We start from the raw sequence: 13,580 nt of genomic DNA, 5'->3' as shown, positions 1-13,580 counted from the left end.
GAATTCACCAGGCAGAGCAAGTTCATGGGATGAGAAGAACATGCAGAGGTAGGAGGTGTAAGAGAGAATGTGGGAAAATGCAAATGATTTGGAATGTTAGAGTCCGGAGTTTTATGTAGCAGTGGCAGAAAAACTGGACTGGACCCTGAAGGATAACGCCGCACCTGAGGATAACCAGTAGGAATAAAAGGCAAGTCACATATATAATTTAAAATTTTATAGGAGCCATATTTAAAAAAAGGAAACAGGTAAATTTTAAGAATATATTTTAATCCAATAAGTCCAGAAACAAGATTTCAACATATAATCAATATAAAATATTATTAATAAAATATTCTGCATTTGGGGGAAATGCTGTCTTCAAAATCCTGAGTGTGTTTTACACTTACTACACCTCTCAATTTGGGCTAACCATACATGGCTGTGGCACTGTATTGGGTAGTGCAGTCCAAGAATCTTTGAAGTGAGAAATGATTTGATCAGACTTGCATTATAAAAATAATGAGATAGAGGTAGACAGGAAATAAGGAGATTAATAAAAGAAAGATGACGAGGGCTTGGAATTATGGGGATGGGTTAGGAAGGTATGGGATTAAGAAATACTTAGAAACTATGTATGGAAGCCTAAATTTTGCTTCACCAGACTTTACAGCAAGTAATTTGATTATTTGCCTGGATGATTCATAAGCCATTCCTGTTTAGCCTAGCCAATATCTCCAGGATTTTCCCTGCTAACCTTCATCAGGGGTAGGGGTCACCGTCCCACACATGCACTCAGTCACCAAGTACCGTGTTTCCCCAAAAATAAGACCTTCCGGACAATCAGCTCTAATGCGTCTTTTGGAGCAAAAATTAATATAAGACCTGGTATTATATTATACCCGGTATTATACCTGGTATTGTATTATATTATATTATAATATATTATATTACATTAAGTTGTATAATATAAGACCCGGTCTTATGTTATCATAAAATAAGACCGGGTCTTATATTAATTTTTGCTCCAAAAGACACATTAGAGCTCATTGTCTGGCTAGGTCTTATTTTCGGGGAAACATGCTACTGTGGGTTCCACTTTCAAAATATCTCTTGACTCTACTTATCTCTGCCTCAACTGTTAACGCCTACTAGACTAGGTTCCTCTGCCCTAAACTCCCGTAGCGTTCTGTACAGCTCATTTGTGACACTCATCACAGTTAAAATGAATGTCCAGGTTCTTATCATCTCTAGATTGTCAGGTTCACAAGGGCGGGAATTCTCTACCTAGTTACAGCTGAATTCCCAGTGCCTGGCCTGTGGCGGGAATTCTCACTTGTGTTCATGTGAATGCTCCTCAGCCTTTGACTTAACATCTGGTTGTTCTCAACTACTTTGTGGGGAATTTAAGTTTCCAGTTAAATTATCTAGAGTGTACGCAGCATGGTAAAGTGGGTTTGGAGTCAAGCAACCTGGGCTTGAATTCTGGCTGTGTTACTTACTAGCTTTGTGAGCCTGGACAAGTTATTTAGTCTCTCTCGGCCTGTTTCCTTATCTACGAAAGGGGAATAATACTAGTAATATTCTACAGGTCGTGAGGGTTGGTTAAATGAAATAATACATATAAAACTCAGCCTGATGTTTGACATTTAGTAAGTACTGAAGAATAATTTATTATTAATGAGATAAATATTTGTAAGCTTTTGTTGGCTCACTATAACAATGATTTTTATCAAGCTGCTACAGTAATGAGTCTGTTGATAATATCACATGAGTAATTTATAAGATATTGAAATTTAGTGAAGTTTATTATAGCATATTCCAAACTATTATAAACACCTATGATTTATAAAATATTCACTTGAATAATTGATAAAGCATTCATATTAATACCTAATATGCCATTGACCAGGAGAACTAAAGAAAAGTCACTGAGGTAAGAAGTTCTATGATAATATACGAGTATACACATACAATAGAGGCTCAATAAATATTGAAAATTCAAGGAAATTGTATTCATTTATTCTTTCCAACTGTATCACAATGGCACATTTTTTAGCCCAATAATAGAAATCATCTGTTCAAAATATTTTTTAAATTTCTGGCTTACACAGCACAGAGCACATAAGTTAATAATCATTTATTGAATATCTGGTATGTATGAAACATCTGAAAGAATAAAGTATGGTTTCTGTTCTCCAGCATTACATAACCTGTTCTGAGAGAGATGTCTGAATCAAGTGAAACCATTTGTGAATTTTACAAGCTAGTATTTAATTAACTGCTAAAACCAAGGACTGCTTTGAGATTATATATTAGCGAGATGATCAGCCTTCTTGGAATTTAGAGTTGACAAGACCACACTGAAGTAGGAAAAGCTAATATTGTATTTTTTCGATGGCTCAGTTTGTCATAGAAAATTAAATTCTTTATACAAAGTATGGGCATAAAAATATATTGCACGTTGCCTTTTCAGAATGTCGAAAACTAAGCTCTGCTGGTTTGCTCCCTTTCGTAGCGAAATTGTGATGGAACAGGCGCGATGTACTTCATCGGATGTGGTTATAATGCTTTTCCTGTTGGATCTGAATATGCTGACTTCCCAAACATGGACGACAAGCAAAAAGACAGAGAAATAAGGAAATTCAGATACATTGTACATGCAGAGCAGAATGCCTTGACATTTAGGTATGAAATTCCTTTGCCTGTGTTTTCTTTAAAATGAAGCAAGGGTTAGTTGAAATTAATTTTCTTCTAGCTGTAATTTATTTCCTTTTTAAAAATATTCCAATAAATATTCTGTTTTAGAAGCATAACTTCAGTTTTACTTGGTCTTTCCTGCCTGACCTGAGGCCATTGTCAGAGATGCTGAGGGCCTCCAACTTTACTGAGTCTTTTCTCCCCTTTTCCTTCTCTAGGATAAAATTGTGTCCTTAGGGTCTTGTATACTTCTGGGATGTAACCTAACCTTGTTTTCTAAATCTAGAGCATATATTTTGTATTTATGAGTATATAGATCTTATTATGAACCAAAATGAACATAGTTTTTGTTAGGGATTATAACTGACATTGCCTCCTTTTAATGTTCCTTTAGATCATTTCCACAAATGTTTCTCAGCATTAACCATTAGGGGGTGATCGTAGGGTATTCAAAACTGAATAAAACATGGTTCCTGTCCTTCGGTGCTTAATAATACAGTAGGGGATATAGCACTGCATTCAGCCTGATGTGATCGGCTGTGCGGGAAAGGCCAACACACGTGCTCTGCAAATTCAGGGGCTGCTCTGGATGGACGGGCGGTGGGAGGGAAAAGCTTTATGGAAAAACTGGCCTTGGAGCTGAGCTCTGAAGGTTTGGTAGGATTGCGGTCATTGGAGATGCTTACTTGCAGGGAAGCCATTCTTGCTTCAGGCCCAGCAGCTGTCTAGAAGTAGGAAAAATGCTTGTGTGTGTAGGAATATGAATGTTCCAGTTAGGTGGACTGTGGAGTACCTGGGATTTGGTTGAGACTGGATAGGGAGATCTGTGAGCTTAGACTTTTTTTGGTAGGTAATGGGGAAGTGGAATGATATTGACACACCACACTACTGATTGCTTAATTTACAGATACATTGTTTGAACAGACTAGGTGCATAAAATTCTGCTGTCCTAGTCCAGGTGAAGCAGAACCGGAAATACAACCCTTATAACCTCAGATGAGAGCACCCCTTACTCCTAAACTACCTCCAGTAAACAACTCTCTTCTTCTCCTTGTGCTCTTCATTATAGATTTAGTTGCTTCATTTTGTATGGAGATATGGATCTGTTCAATCCAAACAGTTGTTAAATAAAATTATCCTGTGTTGAGGGGGGTAAGGGAACTATAACTCAAACTAGAACTTTAATATTAACTCATCAATTTAGTAAGCATTTATTAAATATCCATTAGGTACTAGATAAAGGAGTAGATCTTTTGGCTACCATGAGGAGGTAATGTCTAATAATACATCATAAACTTTTAAGGAGGGTGTTCTAGCCCCTAATTCCAGCATTATAAAGTTCTTACTTAGAAAACATTTTATCTCTCTCTGTGTGTCTTGTCTCTTTTTTCATTTACTTTGTAATCTAATACTGAAATGTTGCCAAATTGCTTAGGATAAATGAATGAATTTTAGTTATAATTATGTTCAGGTTACATTTTAACAGTTATGAGTATGTATTTTGAGCATTGACTAATTCAGCAAGAATAAGGTTAGTTTGTAATTGTTTATAATGTTGTAAATCTGTTCTTAAAGCAGCTCAATTTTAAAGATTTCTCTAAAATATAGCTTACCTTTTCAGCAACCTTCTTAATATTTCATAATTTTTTTGTAGGTGTCAAGAAATAAAACCAGAAGAAAGAAGTATGATTTTTGTGACCAAGTGTCCATGTGATGAGTGTGTACCTTTAATTAAGGGTGCAGGCATAAAACAAATCTATGCAGGGGATGTAGATGTTGGAAAAAAGAAGGCAGACATCTCTTACATGCGATTTGGGGAACTGGAAGGTGTTAGCAAGTTTACAGTAAGTAGATAGACACTTTTTTCAAGTGTACTCGCCATTATATTGTTTGGTACCCTGCTGCATATTTTAAATTAGTAATTCCCATTCTTTTAAAGGGTTTCAACAAACTATTATCATTGAGTTTATTTTTATGTGCAAGAACTTGCCTAATTACAAATGTTCAGTTTGGGATCTCTGCCTTATGAATTTACATCTCTATAAAGTTGTATATTAACCTTACAGATCTTGAATTAGTGGGCCCTTTGGTGCCATCTAATGGCTAACAAAAGAAAATCCATGACCCACCTTTACTCGCATCCTTTTTTTTTTGTTTTGGAGTGATTAATAGAGGTGAAAATAGTTTAAGATTACCCAAAAGACAGAGAGGGACACACACACACACACACACACGCAATACATTTTTCATGAGAAAAATCAGAAAAGGTTAGAAAGGATTTCACACCTAATATATTTTAAAAAAGTACTGCAGCAGTTCATGGAAAATTTAGAACTTTAACTCTTTATTCTTTCTTCTTTTTTTTTTTTTGGCCCCCCAGAGTGTCTAGAAGTTCCCATGGCATGAGCCCACTGAAGCTGTGCTCACTCCTCCGGGTGAGACTTCTGGGGTGCTCTGGTCCACAAGCAAAGCCTGACAGGCCACAGGTTGGCCGGCAGGGATTAGGATGGACCATCTTTATTCTTTTTTACTATTTAGGTTTTTTAAACTGTTTTCTTTTTAGAAACAATTGCAAATATATAGAAAAGTTACAAAAACACTACAAAGAACTTGTTTTTCCAGAAACATTAGAGAGTAAGTTGTTGGCGTGATACCAAATCACTCTCAAATACTTTATTGTATATTTCTTCAAATACTATGTTCTCCCACATAACCATAAAATACAACCACAAAGCTCAAGAAATTATCAGTGACACCTTACTGCCGTTTCATCCACAGATTCCAATCAGAGTTCACCATTATGTCCCAATAATATTTTATACAGCGAAGAGATTTCATCCAGATTCTGTGTTGCTTTTTAATGATAATTCTGGCATTTAACATAACATTTATATACTAGAAATTGCAGTGGGTACAAAAGGCATATAATAGAACTGTTTATAAATTTCAACTTTACATTCCCGTTTGAGTCCAGGGTGCCTGGAACACATAAAGCACCTAAAAGATATCTATTAAACTATATACCAAGAGTGCCAAAAAAAATGTATACACATGACTTGTATTCATCTTTTGTTATTGGTATATATTAAGTGTTACAATTTTAATACAGTTTTTTCCTTTCTTAAAATGTATATACATTTTTTGACACCCCCAGTATATATATTTAAAAATTTTAAAACATAACAACATACTATCTAGTTTCCGTCTGTCTGTGAAGTACCTTAAATTTTCACCCTTTTTATTTTTGTCTTATACTTTTGTTTTTATTTCAAGTTTTTTGACAACTTTAAAAAGAAAAGGAGGAGGCACTGAAGAAGGGAGAGATTGGAAAGATGCCTCTTTTATAAAACTACACAAAAGCTTACATCCAACTAGTCAAGGAGAAATCTCCAGTTCTGTTTTTTTTTTCTATCTCTTCATTCCTCCTGAAGAGTGGAAAGAAACAGGTTTTTCAAATTCTCTTCATAAACATTAAGTGACCTAGCTCTTTAGGACTGTGAGTGATGGGTTAAGTGAATTCTGAAATATCTTGCTTTCTGGTGGATTTTAGTAGCTTTTCAATTTTAAAGAGAATGAAGAGATCAGAAGAATGTAAGATAGGGCAAGAGAAGTGGAAGGATCCAGGAAGACAAAGGGGGTGAAAACCACTTGGGCAGAGATGGGACACAGAAACACCTGTTGGGCCAAGACCCACCGATGAATCCCCTCACCCAGGAATCCCCACTTAGGTACCGGTGGTTTTTCTCTGTACTCCTTCCAGTGAAGGTTACCTCTGCACCTCTCCTCCTTTCCCTCATTTGGCCTGGCTCTCAATATTATATAAATGATTTAAACTACCTGGTGAGCTAAACACCTAGTTTTGTAAATACCAGTAACTAACATGAACTAGTATTTGTTCTAAATTTGAATTTTAATAATAATTATACTTACTTTTAGACTGTCAAAAGTAATATAAGAGTATCAGTAAATTTGATACTGTTTTCAAGACTAAAGCAAATTGAAATTAATTTTGTGTGAAAACTGTTTGCTTTTCTCTTTGAGGTGTTACCATATGCCTTAAGGTAAATGGTTCTGTTCTGTGGGGTTATGGCTAGGACTGGGCAACAGTATTTTCAAGAATAGATTTTACCAGTGTATATCCATGTCCATTTACTCAGAAACTCTTTTTTTGTTTAAAATTTTGTTTACATTTTTTGTTTAAACATATGTGGGTTTTTCTCTATTCAGCCATATTAGTTATTTCTTTTAATTATAAAAGTAATATATGTTCATTGTGGAGGACTAGGAAAATAAAAAAGAACTAGTGTTATCCCACAACTCATAGATACTACTGTTAACATGTTATATTTTCTATGTCATTGAAAATTCTTCAAAAATAATTTTTAATAGTTGTACAACATTCCTATCTATTGACATTTATGTAACCATTCCCCTGTTGTTGGACACCTCGATTTCTTCTAAGTTTTTGCAGTTAGAAATCGTCTTTTTATGATTATCCTTAAATGTATATTCAGGATTACTGGTTTTTACTTCATCCAAATTAATGGATTTTAGTGGTTTGACGTGTTTTAAAACATGCCTTTAAAATTTTTTTTCATCTATAACTTACTACCTCTTGTAAGTCCTCTTTTTCCCTAGCCATCCCATTTCTATAGGTGACCAAACAGTTCTAGATGTCTTCCCTTTCCAAGGATTTTTTTGTGTGCACGTGGTAAAATGTTTATCTTGTATCTCATCCCCCTTCATGGCCCATGATACTAGCTAGTTTATTTGGTAAACTAACTGAGGCTATGGAAGAGGCTCCCAGGTACTAAACACTTAATTGTCTTTCTGGAGCTAGTGCTCTAGTGGGGCCTTTTTGGTTAAGTCATTAGTGATTCTGGTGACAGGGAAGGAAGGAAGGGCTGTGCTGTGAGATACTGATTACACTCAGTTTTTCTTATCTGGTGCGCCAGTCTTCTCTATAAACTTCCCTATTTCTGAATGGTTAAGATGGAAAACTATCGTCAGAGATATGATATATATAATAGTATATCTTATATGATGTAACTATATTAAAAGGCAAGATAATCTTGATCATATTTTCATTCTTTAATTTCTAGGCCTTCTCTAGCTATTATAAGATCTGTGGGACCTGGAGATAGAGTATGAGGTGGTGGAAATTCTTTAGTATTGGGCACAGGAGACCTACGTTCTAATTCTATTGCTGTCTTTAGTTAGTGTATAACCTTGGGCAGGTCACTGCACTTCTCTGGTCTTCCACTTCCTTACCTGTAAAATGGAGGTAAAAGATCGTTAAAGTTCGTTCCTTCTCTAAGAATATTAATTCTGATCCCAGAAGTCATATCATTAAGGGTCATTCAATGGTGTTTAAGTCTTGGTTGGTACAGACATGCTAACTCTTTTTTTCTTACATTTTTAAAGTTGTTTTGATATTTGAAAGCAGAGTGCTGAAATCCTGTTTATTAAATGTTTCTTAAACATGTAAGTAACATGTTTGTACCCTTTTGCAGTGGCAGTGGAATCCATCAGGAATTCGCGTTATTGAACAAAATGAGCCTGAAAGCAGAGAGAGTAAGTATTTACAAGTCCTTTATTGAGGTTAATTGAGAAGAAAGGATACATTGTGAATTTTAACAATCTGGTGGTGGAAATTGTGGTGGTGGTAGATGGAGCATACTCTTTTGCAGGTTAGATTTTTGCCATTCAATTTGCTCACAAACATTTGTATATTTACTGTCTGCTAGGTGTGATGGAAAGTGCTGGTAATAGTCCTGCAGAATCTGCAGTTTAATATAAATAATCATGTACAAATTGAATTTATAAATTAAATTTATATGAAACGGTAAATAACAATGCTCTTCCATACCAAAACAAAAGCTTTTTGGGTAGTTTGAAGGGAAAAATGCATATAATTAATACAGATGGAACTAGGACCAAATTATGAGGATATATACATTCTTATTAGAGTAAAATCACATTTGCTCAGATTGGTCAGAGATGGGAAATGTTCTGGTTATTTGCATAATCTAATTAAGAATCAAGACAGCTACCATAAATGAATTGCTAGTCTTCAAAGCTTTGTTACTTGTATATCAACACCGACATTTTAAATGTAATATAATCTTTGGGAGATCTTGCAATTCCTTAGGCACATAATTTTGAACATTAGTTTTAAATATTAGCTATGTTATTTTTACAACATTATTATTAAATATTAGCTACGTGATCTTTCTCATTGTTTAGATTCTAGGTAAACGGAAATTTAGTGTAATAAGTAAAGTTTTCTTGATAATAACAATGATTTGATTACCCTGAAAAGTCAGTAAATATAAAGGTTTGTTTTTTTTTTAGTATATATATATATATTTTTTTTCTCTAATCTGCCATCTTCTGTAGTAGTCTAAAGGTCTTTATGAAAATAATTCTTAGGTGAATATCTTGATTTTCGGTGTTCTGAAGTAGATTTATTCAAGTAGTAATTTTTTAATTTGTAATCTGGAAAAAAATACACATCTAGTAGGCTTCATCTTTCTTTTTAAAAATTTGTCAAGAAAAACAATGAAAGAAAAAATATGTACGGATCTGATAAAAGAATGTGTGTTCAATAGCAGTGTTTGAAGGGATCAATTAATAATTCCTTTTGTTAGGGAAAGGACTGAAAAGGCACTAATCATTAAAAAGATGACTTAATTTATCTATGTTACAATTAAGAACATGTTTATCAAAAGATACCATTAAAAGAGAGTACAAAGGCCATGGAATAGGAGAAGATATTTACCACTTATAGACAACAAAGGCCTTGTTTCCAGGATGTATTGTTCCTAGATCACTAAGGAAAAGGAAGGCAGGCTGTGCTTAGAAGTCCCAGACTGACTGGAGGGGTCCGTGATCAGGAGGAAACAAGACAAAGGCCATCTGCTTTGCTGGCGGTATTTTAGTTATTGACCTGGGTGATGGTTAAACGTATGTTTGCTTTGTGACAGTTCCCTGCACGTAAGTTTATGCTTTGTATGCATTTTTGAACAAGTGTTTTATAACAGTAAATCATATCCCTGTCTTTCTCAATGTTATAATAGATAAAATTCACATATCATAAATTTGCCCCTTTAAAGTGTAGAATTCAGTGGCTATTAGTATATTTGCAGAGTTGTGCACCATCACCACAACCTAATTTCAAAATATTTTCATCATCTCAGAAAGAAACCTCTTACCCATTTGTAGTTATTTGCATTTCTACTACCCCTAGCCCCAGACAACCACCAATCTGCTTTGTTTTTATGAGTTCATATATTCTGGCCATTTCATGTAAATGGAACCATATGGTATGTGATTCCTTTCTAATTTTGGATTCAGCTGAGAAACAGACACAGGAATCGAACAGATGAAAATTAAAACATCAGCCTTATTACTCGATTGGGGCTTGACTTTGTGGTATTTGTCCTTCCTTCCATCTCTTACCCACCCCACAAGTCTAGATCTGGAGGAGGGTGCTGAAGGGAGAGGCTGCCCAGCTCTGTGGGGACTTCCTGTTTCATAGTCCCTGGGTTCCAGCCCCAGGAACCAAAAGAGAAGGGAGGGAGGCAGGCAGTGTGACTGACCACTTTCAAGTGGCCTCCCACTCAGTGTAACTGGAACTCAAATAACCCGTAATGAGTATTCGAGTATTCGTTTTAAGGAATCACAGGACTTCGAAGAAAATAAGTAAAATAGCCAGGTATTTCTATTCTCCTAGGGGGAAAACAAATAGCGATAAGAGCAACAGTTTGCTAGAATTTAAATAGCAACAGTCCGCTAACACAAAAGCCAGGTTACCTTGCGGAGAAATGTCCCTGTGGGATGGGACCTTGAGAATAAGCCTGGGCTCTGCTGCAAAGTGGGAGAACTAAGCCCAACATTCCCACAACAGGCGTGGGGTCATCCAGGGAAGCCAGAATGCTCCCTTAGCACCTTCTGGCAGAAGCAAACGCAGCTTCTCTCAGAAGGAAAGTGGTCCCAACTTAGGCCCATAGGATATAATCAAATATGAGCTCATAACTGAAAAATCACCAAACAGAGAAGGAAATAATGCCATCATAAATAAGCGTAAGCAGAAACAACAATCAGCATATTTAGACTCCCAAAGACTTCATGTTTTTGAGTTATGAAATAGAGGATATAAAATGATTAGGAAGTAAAAGATGCTATTAAAAAAAAGAACAAGGAACAAGCAATTATAAAAAAAATGGCCAGGCAAATTTGAAAAGAATCAGATAGAATGTAGAGAAATGAAAAACGTGTTTGTCAAAAAAAAACTCAGTGGCTGAGTTAAACCACTGTGTATTAGTTGGCACACTGTTGGTATTTCAAGTGGCACAAGTCTTTGAACTGTGGAACACTTAACATCCCTGACAGAGATGGCAATGCACATCAAGGGTAAGAGTAGACTGTCAGTTAATAATGCTGAAAATTGCTTTTCCATGTAGAAGAAATGATACAGGATTCTTACCTCCATGATACACAAAAATCAAATACAAAAAATTAAAGATTTCAGTAGAAAAGGTAATTTTTTTACTTTTTTAAATTAAGAGTTTATTTTTTAAAGCAGTTTCAGATTCACAGGAAAATTGAAGGGAAGGTACAGAGAGGTTCTATGACCCCTGCCCCCACACATGAATAACCTCCCCCACTACCCACATCTTCCTTCGAGTGGTGCATTTGTTACGATTGATGAACCAACATTGCACGTCATCATCCCCGAAAGTCTAGTTTACATTATGGGTTCACTCTTGGTGGTGTACATTCTGTGGGTTTGGATAAATATATAATGACATGTATCCATCATTAGAGTATCATACAGAGCATTTTCACTGCCCTAAAAATCCTCCATTTTTCACTTACTCATCTCTCCCCTCTCGTCACCCCCGTGCAACCACTGATTTTTTTTTTTTTAACCATAGTTTTACTTTTTCCAAAATGTTATATAGTTGAAATCATACAGTATGTCACCTTTCCAGACTGGCTACTTTTACTTAGTAACATGCATTTAAGGTTTCTCTATGTCTTTTCATGGCTTGATAGCCCATTCTTTTTAGCACTGAATAAGATTCCATTGTCTGACTGTACCACAGTTTATCCATTCAGCTGCTAAAGGGCATCTTGGTCGCTTCCAAGTTATGGTAGTTATGAATGAAGCTGCTATAAACACCTGTGTGCAATTTTTTGTGTAGACGTATTTTCACCTCCTTTGGGTAAATACCAAAGAGCATGATTGCTGGATTATATGGCAAGAGTATGTTTAGTTTTGTAACAAACTGCCAAACTCTCTTCCAAAGCTGCTGTTCCATTTTATATTCCCACCAGTGATGAATGGGAGTGCCTATTCCACATTTGCTCCAGCATTTGGTGTTGTCAGTGTTCTAGATTTCAGCCATTCGAATAAACATACAGTGGTGTCTCATTGTTTTAATTTGCTTTTCCCTGATGACATGTGATGTGGTACATTCTTTCATATGCTTATTTGCCACCTATATATATTCTTTGGATGTTGACTTTTTGTATATTAACCTTGTGTCCTGCAACCTTGATACAATCACTTACTGATTCCAGGAGGTTTTTTGGTTGATTCTTTTGGGTTTTCTACATAGATGATCATGTCATCTGTGAACAGTGTTATTTCTTCCTTCCCAAATCTGTATACCTTTTTTTTTTCTTGTCTTACTGCATTAACTAGGACTTTCCAGTATGATGTTGAAAAGGAGTGGTGAGAAGGGACACCCTGGCCTTGTACCTGATTGTAGTGGGAAAGCTTTGAGTGCCACACATTAAGTGTGATGTTAGCTGTAGGTTTTTTGTAGATACTCTTTATCAAGCTGAGGAAGTTCCCCTCTATTCTTAGTTTACTGAGAGTTTTTATCATGAATGTTTGGTGTTGGATTTTGCCAAATGCTTTTACTTCATCTATTTATATGATCATGTGATTTTTCTTTTTTAGCCTGTTGATGTAATAGATTATATTATTGATTTTTGAATGTTGAACCAGCCTTACATACCTGGGATAAATCCCATTTGATTGCAGTGTGTAATTCTTTTTATACATTGTTGGATTTTGATTGGCTAACCTTTCATTGAGTATTTCTGCATCTATGTTCATGAGAAATACTGATCTGTAGTTTTCTTATAATGTCTTTGTCTGGTTTTGGTGTTATGGTGATGCTGGCCTTATAAAATGAGCTAGGAAGTATTCCCTCTGCTTCTATCCTCTGAAAGAGATTGTGAAGAATTGGTATAATTTCTTCCTTAAATGTTTGTTAGAATTCACCAATGAACCCATCTGGGCCTAATGCTTTCTGTTTTGGCAGGTTATTTAAATATTGACTCAATTTCTTTAATAGATGTAGGCCTATTCAGATTGTCTATTTCTTCATGTGTGAGTTTTGGCAAATTGTGTCTTTCAAGGAATTGGTCCAATTCATTTAGGTTATCAAATTTGTGGGCATAGAGTAGTCCATAATATGCCTTTATTTTCCTTTTAATGTACAAAAGATCTGTAGTGATGTCCCCTCTTTGATTTCTAATATTAGTAATTTGTGTCCTCTATTTTTTTCTTAGTTAACCTAGCTAGAGGCTTGTCAATTTTGTTGATCTTGTCAAAGAACCAGCTTTTGGTTTCATTGATTTTTCTCTGTGTCTTGTTTTCAATTTCATTGATTTCTAATTCTTCATCTTTTTTTTCCTGCTTACTTTGGATTTAATTTGCTTTCTTTCCCCCTAGTTTCCTAAGCTGGAAACATAGATTGTTGACTTTAGATCTTTCTTCTTTTCTAATATATGCATTCAATACTATAAGATTTCCTCTAAGCATTGTTTTCACTGCATTCTAAATTTTGATAAGGTGTGTTTTCATTTTTATTTAGTTCAAA

General features: G+C 35.3%; 1 protein-coding gene and 1 non-coding gene across 3 annotated transcripts in view; one reads left to right on the top strand and one right to left on the bottom strand.

Annotated features, from left to right (window-relative positions):
• The window catches only part of CDADC1 (cytidine and dCMP deaminase domain containing 1), a 48,459-nt gene that overhangs the window by 25,041 nt on the left and 9,838 nt on the right, over nt 1-13,580 (top strand). For both annotated transcript variants that reach the window (XM_019748029.2, XM_019748030.2), the window contains 3 exons: nt 2,498-2,667; nt 4,334-4,523; nt 8,193-8,253. In XM_019748029.2, coding sequence (XP_019603588.1) covers nt 2,498-2,667; nt 4,334-4,523; nt 8,193-8,253 — 421 coding nt within the window. The remainder of the gene's footprint in view (nt 1-2,497; nt 2,668-4,333; nt 4,524-8,192; nt 8,254-13,580) is intronic.
• Nucleotides 5,059-5,193, bottom strand: LOC141571422 (small nucleolar RNA SNORA52). The gene has a single exon (XR_012496165.1). It is a non-coding gene; the product is annotated as a small nucleolar RNA SNORA52 (small nucleolar RNA).

This window comes from Rhinolophus sinicus, linkage group LG04, assembly GCF_036562045.2.
Source record: "Rhinolophus sinicus isolate RSC01 linkage group LG04, ASM3656204v1, whole genome shotgun sequence".
Taxonomy (NCBI): domain Eukaryota; kingdom Metazoa; phylum Chordata; class Mammalia; order Chiroptera; family Rhinolophidae; genus Rhinolophus; species Rhinolophus sinicus.
Note: the sequence above shows the minus strand (reverse complement) of the source record. Positions and strands in the feature narration are given on the sequence as shown.